The sequence below is a fragment of the Garra rufa genome, chromosome 4 (genome assembly GCF_049309525.1).
Source record: "Garra rufa chromosome 4, GarRuf1.0, whole genome shotgun sequence".
NCBI classification, from domain to species: domain Eukaryota; kingdom Metazoa; phylum Chordata; class Actinopteri; order Cypriniformes; family Cyprinidae; genus Garra; species Garra rufa.
The window spans coordinates 35,025,481-35,033,161 of NC_133364.1; the positions used below are offsets into that span (position 1 = coordinate 35,025,481).

The 7,681-nt window shown below is 34.0% G+C and overlaps 1 protein-coding gene across 1 annotated transcript; it reads right to left on the minus strand.

Annotated features, from left to right (window-relative positions):
- Positions 1 to 319: 319 nt before the first annotated feature.
- Positions 320 to 6,952, minus strand: LOC141333989 (uncharacterized). The gene is made up of 3 exons (XM_073839142.1): positions 6,913 to 6,952; positions 6,340 to 6,438; positions 320 to 872 (listed from the first exon to the last, which is right to left on the minus strand). The coding sequence occupies exons 2-3, from the start codon at positions 6,422 to 6,424 to the stop codon at positions 340 to 342; spliced, it is 618 nt and encodes a 205-aa protein (XP_073695243.1). The 5' UTR covers positions 6,425 to 6,438; positions 6,913 to 6,952; the 3' UTR covers positions 320 to 339.
- Positions 6,953 to 7,681: the final 729 nt, after the last annotated feature.

Sequence of the window (7,681 nt, forward strand, 5' to 3'; positions counted from 1 at the left end):
GATCATTATCTTAATAAAAAAGTTATCTCATTATTCACACCAGTTTAAACCTGTTTTATAACACGCCTACATTCAAAAAGGTGCTTTGCAGACATTTACTGCCATTTCATTCAGGATCTGAGAATAGTGAAGCTTTTCCTCAGTAGCTGCTCCAGTTGGTCGATATTACAGCCAATCAGCAGCTAGCTTTGATTGTACAGCCAATAAAGTCTAAACACTTGCAAATAAAAATCTGCAATATTTATTTACATGAACGCATATTCATTTAAGTAGATATGCACCTGACTGAGAAAGATTGACAAATGCACGTTTTGTAGGTATATAGTATTTTTTATTTATTTATGTACTAATAGAACTGACAAGGTTTTTCAAAAAAATATCATTTCCCTTGTCGGACAAATGCACCCCATCCAAGCTGAACAGGTCCCCTCTCTTCTGTGTTATCTTTTTATTGTCTATAAACACTCCTCCAGTGTCAGCCATGTGTTTAGCCATGACACTGTTGATGAACTTCCTGGCTTTGTTCATCTTGGGGCCTTCTGCCCACTTCCACACACGCCTCTCAGTGATGCCAGAGAAAATCACTTTGGCACCGGTGATGTCCTGCAGGGCAGAAATGTCCTTCTTCATGGAGCTCAGGAGGTCCACACTCCGCACAAGGCCTAGGTCGTTTCCGCCGGCGTGAATCACCAGGACGTCTGGTCTCAGTCCTGTTGAGACGACCACATCCAGAAGCTGGCTCCATCTCATGCCTTCCTCCCCGAGCCATTGGACACTGCTGTTCTGGAGACCCAGGTTTGGCTCCCATGCCACCTCAGCTCTCCTCTCAGCCCACGTCACATAGCTGTGGCCGACAATCCATACTACTTTCTCTAAAATATTGGAGCCAAAAAAAATTTAATATACTGTACTGACGAGCATTGCTCCAATGTTGTTGGAGACTGTTGCATAATTAAGCGATTAAAGGATAACTGTTGCCAAAATGCAACCTGGGCTGTTTTTTTTTTTTTTTTTTACTGTAAACGAGACAAACTTATATCTAAAAGCATAATTATGACAAACGAGCCGTTTTTGAGATTGACCGTTATTTAGTTTTGTGGTCAGTGGCCGGTGAATGGGAGAACTAGGGGCATAGTTTTGAGCGCATCAAAATCAATATTTTTACAACACTTTTTTTTTGCATAAATCTGTTAAAAAAAAAACTCAGTCCTGATCAAAACTACCAAATCTTTTGAAAAAAAAATAAATTAAAAAAAATCAGGATTTTGACTCTTTAAAAGCCAAGTTCATAAATGATGTCACTGAGTTTGGAGGGAAAAAACACACAAAATGACTTATTTTCAATATAAAAGGTAATTGTGGACTAGGGGTGGGAAAAAAAATCGATATTGCAATATATTGTTGTGCTCTCTGTCGCAATAAATAATCGATACACTAACGGCCAATATCGATATTTTATTACAACACAAATGATTAATTTACCCGTCGTCAGTGTCACTGTCACTACCCAATATCTACCATTCTGTTTGCGGGGGGCGCTGTTCGAGTAAATAGGCGTAAAGTGGCGGAAGCAGCGGCCAGTGAAGAACACAAGTTATCTTATGCTGCCTTCATGTGATATGGGAAAGATGATGCTTTCCACTTGTGAAGTGGAAATTACCAGTGTGTCGTATTCAGGTGCTTTTGTTGTCGTAGTGAAGAGAAACATGGCGAACTCGGAATTTGTCCTCACATGCTACTTAGGTAAAAGTTTTAAAACGGTTATAAACTCCCTAATGCATCTGCTACAGGAAGATCAAAACGCAAACGGTAAATTATAGGCTGTATCTTATTGATCATGAATAGTAGAGTTGTTTTAAAGACAATACTTACTAATGGTTATTTTAGCTAGCCTATATATACGTTTTTATATAAGCCTATATATAGTATATATATTTTATATAGCCTATATAAGTTTTTTTACTTTTAACATCATGCAATGTTTACCATTCATTATGGTTTCATTACTGTCCGCCATGTTGAAAGGTCAAAGTTTATCCCATCTCGGCAACTCGGGTATCATAAAAATTTTCGAGCTTTCCAGTGGAAATTACAACGTGAGTGGGTGTTCATGTGCAATTTCGATGTCGGATTTTGGTATTTACCATAATTACGATAGCACATGAAGGCAGCATTACAACATCAGAGAAGAAGCGCAGAAAAAAAGAGAAGTGAGAAGAATGGCGGAAGATAACGAAAAACAAATCAAAGACGCACCCGCTAGTTGAGCATGCTGATCAGTTACGCCTGTTTCACACATACTCCGTCTGCAGTGCTTATGCGTTGAGTATTTTTTTCCGCACCCATGTTAACGGATTAGAGCGTTCACACTGCACGCGGTTGCTGTGCAAGTGCATTGAATAATACGTTGTTTATTATACGTTGAGTTTAAACGTGAATATATCTAGAATTGTATTAGTGTACTGTGATAAAAGAGTATCACAATGCTGAAAAAGCACGTTTGTATTTGAAATCAAAATAACGGATAAATGGTGTGTTTGTGGTAAACAGCCGCGGATCAGGAACGGACTGCAAACGTGTCCTGTGTGAAAGCAAAACGAGTCCGTGCTGCTTCTGCATCGCATACGTAACGCACACGGACTGCATACACACTGCAGACGGAGTGTGTGTGAAACAGGCGTTAGTGTTCCTCAAGAAGAATATGCCTTGATGAGACCACTGTCCAGGTTAACATAAAGCACTTTACAGTAACTTACTACTGACGTTTCAGTATCATGGTTTACACATGTTAGTTAATGTTCATGTTGTTTTTTAATGTTCAGGCACTTTTATCTGTCTAGCTGTACAGTGTTTACATTTAAGACCAGGAGGCAGTGAGTTATTATGCAAATGCATATTTCTTTGCACAGTGTTGGAAATGTTGGCATTAATAAATGCATAAGATTTCCTTATTATGGGTATTTTTTTCTTTTTCAGTCACATATATCGTTGATGAAATTTCTTCCAATATATTGAATATCGTAGATATCGTGAATCGCGATATTATCGATATCGTGGGCCACATATCGCCACAGAATTGAATCGTGAGTTACCTGTATCGTCCCACCCCTATTGTGGACTGGATTTTTTTTAACCTTTTTAACAGTCTTGGACATGTGAAAGATTAGTAAGAAGATTGGCTTTCATGCATTGTTAGTTTTGGCGCAGCATCAGATTTTCATTTTTTTTCTCCCTCATTTATTGTTCGTGGCTGTTTTTGCCGCATTGACTTCTGAGAAAAGAGGTGCTTATTTTTTATTTTCTCAGACGTATCAAGGTGCACAAACGTATCACACTTGCACACACACACACACACACGCACACTATAATATGCCGTTATACTCCATAGAACTCTATGTAAAACTAAGGTTTTTTTTTTGCAAAGGCCTATCTAAAGGGTTAATGGGGCCAACTGATGATAAACAGTAAAATTTACTAATATGACCTCTTCCCAACAGGGAAAACCACAAACAATCAAGAATTCATCATTTTATGGTGTCATGGCTTCGCAATCAAAAAATGTGGTTATAATGGAAGTCAATGGGGCAAAAACAGCCGCGAACAGTAGAGGGAGAAAAAGTTAAAATCTGCTTCTGCACAAAAACTAACAATGCATGAAAGCCAATCTTCTTACTAATCTTTCACATGTCCAAGACTGTTAAAAAGTTTTTTTTTTTTTTTTTATCCAGTCCACAATTACCTTTTATATTGAAAATGTCATTTTGTGTTTTTTTTTTTTTTTTTTTTTTTCAAAATCAGTGACATCATTTATGAACTTGGCAATTAAAGAGTTAAAATCCTGAATTTCTTCAAAAGATTTGGTCAAAATTGATATTTTTACAACACTAAGAAGGCTCGACACACCATGAAACTTTGCTGGAAGTATCGCCTGGGTCTCTACACATGAACTCGAGCATTGAGAACATTGTTTGTGTACACAGAGTTTACTAAAATGATCATTTTTGAACAACTCACTTTCACCGTTTGAGTTTCGTCTTGCCAGTCAAGAGGTATCGATCTCCGAATGCGACGTAATACTGAGGAGAGTAAAGATGGATAGCTCCTAAAGCATATTTCCATATAAATGCACGGCTAATTCGTTGGTTTGTCGCAAGTGAAAAACAATATTAACCTTCTAGTTGTAAAAAGAGCCTCATATAAGAAACATTAACATATAAGAATCTCGCATTCGGAGATGGACACCTCTTGACTGGCAAGACAGAGACTCAAACAGTGTGAGTGAGTTGTGAGTTGTCTTTTTAGTAAACTCTGTAAACACGAACCATGTTCTCAATGCTGGAGTTCATGTGTAGAGACCCAGGCGATACTTCCAGCAAAGTTTCATGGTGTGTTGAGCTTTCTTAGTGTTGTAAAAATATCGATTTGTGATGCGCTCAAAGTTATGCCCCTAGTACTCCCATTCACCGGCCACAGACCACAAAACGAAATCACGGTCAATCTCAAAAACGGCTCGTCTGTTGTAATTATGCTTTTAGATATAAGTTTGTCTCGTTTACAGTAAAAAAAAAAAAAAAAACAGCCCAGGTTGCATTTTGGCAACAGTTATCCTTTAAGGGTGTGTTCACACTTGTCCCTGGTGCATTTTGCTCTGATGTTCACTGTAAAAAGTGAACAGTTGGATCAACTTAAAAAATGACTTCAATTGGTAACATCTAAACGTTTTAAGTTCTTTCAACTTAATTTATAATTAATTTATGCAATAAATTAAGTTGAAAGAACTTAAAATGTATAATATAAGTAAAATAAAATATAAAACATAGCGGGCCATAGTTTGGACACTCCTGTTCTAAACAAACCAAAAACAGGAAGTAATGAAAAAGATGCAACGTTATGTGACATGCAGATATAGGTATAAGATCATAAGGTTTGCAGCTGTAAACAAGACCATCAGAGATTTCTGCATTACGGACTCAATGCATGTTTTATTAATGTTATTTGTAACATCATTTAACTCTCTGTACAATTCAACAATTTAATTATTAATTATGGTGGGTTTGCATTTCCCTGTGTGTTTCTATTAATATATAAGTTCTCGGTTTTGTGAATTATATTGCATAGCATAAATCATTATCTGTCTCTAAGCAGTGCATACAGTTGGCCTATATTTTTTGTGAATTTTTTGCATTTATTAATGGATAAATCAAATCTTTAAATGAATCATAACTATTTATTAGTTGTATCCTTTTACAGTGTTTTCATTTATAAATTAGTTTGATGCAGTTAAATATGTGTAAAATATTAAAATATGTTGTGAAAACGATCAAACAAACAAAACGTTTTTACAACGTTGTATTTTGGTTGCAATTAGGTAATGTTGTAGTACAACCTTGTAAAAACGTTGTTTAATGCTTTAAAATAATTTAACCAAAATAAAACGTTTTAAAAATGTCATGAAAAACCAACCTGAAATGTTTTTTTATTTAAGTAGTGAAAAAAAAAAAAAACGTAAATTTTTGACGCTGTATTCAGGTGTTAAAAAACCGGAATCTGCACGTTGAAAAGAAACGTTTAAAAAACGTAAAAACAGTACCAAAATACAACCAGGTCAAATGTTTATGTGTGTGTGTAAACAGGAAATATTGTGATAGTTACACCTGTCCATGTAACATACCAGTTTGGACGTGGTAAGTACGTTTTTAAAACGTTCGAAGGAGACATACAGATGTGATAAAAACGTTTTTACAACGTTGTGAAAAACTTATTTATAACGTTTAAAAAAAAACGACATTTGTCGAATTAAATACGTAGGAAAAAACGTTATCACAACCTTTTCACAACGTGAAAAAAAAGTTTTCACAACGTTGTTGTGTTTTCTGGGCTGATGTGTGCAGAATTGAGAAACAGATATTACCGAGGAGCAGCTGTGTCTTACAAGGTAAATTAATCTCAGTAAAAAAATAAAAAATAGCCAGTGTAATAAAAATACGTATTTGTACAATTACATAACTTATAATGGAAAATTACATTGTGTAGCTGTGTGTGCCCATCATACACGTTCAACTTTTCATTTTAAGTCATATCATAAATCCTGTGTAAACACTTATAGAAGGTCAAATCTGGATTTCTCTGACTATTAACCAAAACCAAAAATACCAGTGTGAACACTAAAATGAAACATTTGGCCCTGGTCCATTTTACTTTTGGTCTGGACCCAATAAACCAAACGAAGTGAACTACAACTGTGAACACACCCTACAAAACAAAACTCATTTCTGTAGAGCTCGAGATTTTAATAAGGCTCAAATGATGGAATTCAGCTCTTCAAGGATCAAAACTCACCTCTTTGTTCTTCTGTATCTTCAAGTTTGATTCTGTAAGCTTCTTCAATCGTCACGTCTTCACTCTCCTCTTTTACAAACGCCATCTTTATGTGTTTTTCTGTGTTATGAGAAAAATGCAAGCATCTGAGTGCACTTCAATCATCTTCCCAGTTTAGTAGTCAGTGCACTAGTGAGGGAGCCTTCAATCACCGGATGATGAAAGAAAGAAACACTCAAAATTAGCACTACAAATCAATTAAAATTAGTATTCAGATATGATTTATATTATGCATTACACTTTAATCAAAACGTATTAATATTTTAGCAGCAGCTTTTGTCAAAAGATTCGAATCACTGAATCATTCTATGAATCATTTACGGAGAAAAGAAAAAGATCCGTTTCTTTATCATTACTTGCCATTGACTGACTTCGTGTTTACATTAAATGATTCACAAATGAGTCCAAGCCTTTCTGTATCATTTTTTTAATTGACTTAAGCATTACAATGTTACTTTTAATAATTATTTCTTCTTGTAAAAACTACAGACTTGGTTAAACGATTAAAACATCTGCTTTAAAAAAAACACAAACCTTTCTCCAGTTCAGATGTAGGCGCGCGACGCGTGCGTATGACGTCACACCGCCAAACCAAAATAAAAGCGTTCACAGAGACATTCAAAGTTGATTTTTTTAAATTAAAGTTACCTAAACAAAATATAAAAACTAATGTAAAATATTAACCAAAACAATAAAACAGTTACTACTGCAATAATCATATTGCTTTGTAAATTAAAAGATTACCATAAAAATAATAATTAATACAATTATGTGTTTAATTTGTGTATTTAATAATAAGAAACAAGAAAATAAATTTTATTTTACAGTTCAATAGGATTATTGAAATAAAAAAAATGTTATATTGATTTATTAATTATTCTTTTACATGTTTTAATATTATTATTTTATTTTAGTGAGTTTATTTAGTTGATAATTGATTGAAATTCTATTATACTGTAAAATAAAAAGTGAGTATTTAATAAAAACAGGAGCAAAATCTTAATTTTACTTTATTTGTAAATTAGTTAAAACAAATCAATAGAAAAACTACTACTACTACTACTACAAATAACCAAGATCAAACTTTTCTTTAACAATATAAGTATTAATCAAATACATACAAAAACTGTTACTATTGCAATAATTTAAAATAAAAAGTGTGTAATAATAATATTCTTTTATTTTTTTTATTTTTTTACAGTATAGTGTAGTATGATTATAGTAATAGTAAATGTTTTGGTATTGATTTAATTTTTACAAAACATTATTTTTATTATTATTAAGATATAAATATTTAAAATTA

Bases quoted from the DNA above. Each gene is read 5' to 3' on its own strand.
- LOC141333989 (XM_073839142.1), bottom strand. From the start codon at position 6,424: ATGGCGTTTGTAAAAGAGGAGAGTGAAGACGTGACGATTGAAGAAGCT. The intron at 873-6,339 runs GTGAGTTTTGAT...CCAATATTTTAG, and splicing joins AGATACAGAAGAACAAAGAG to AGAAAGTAGTATGGATTGTC.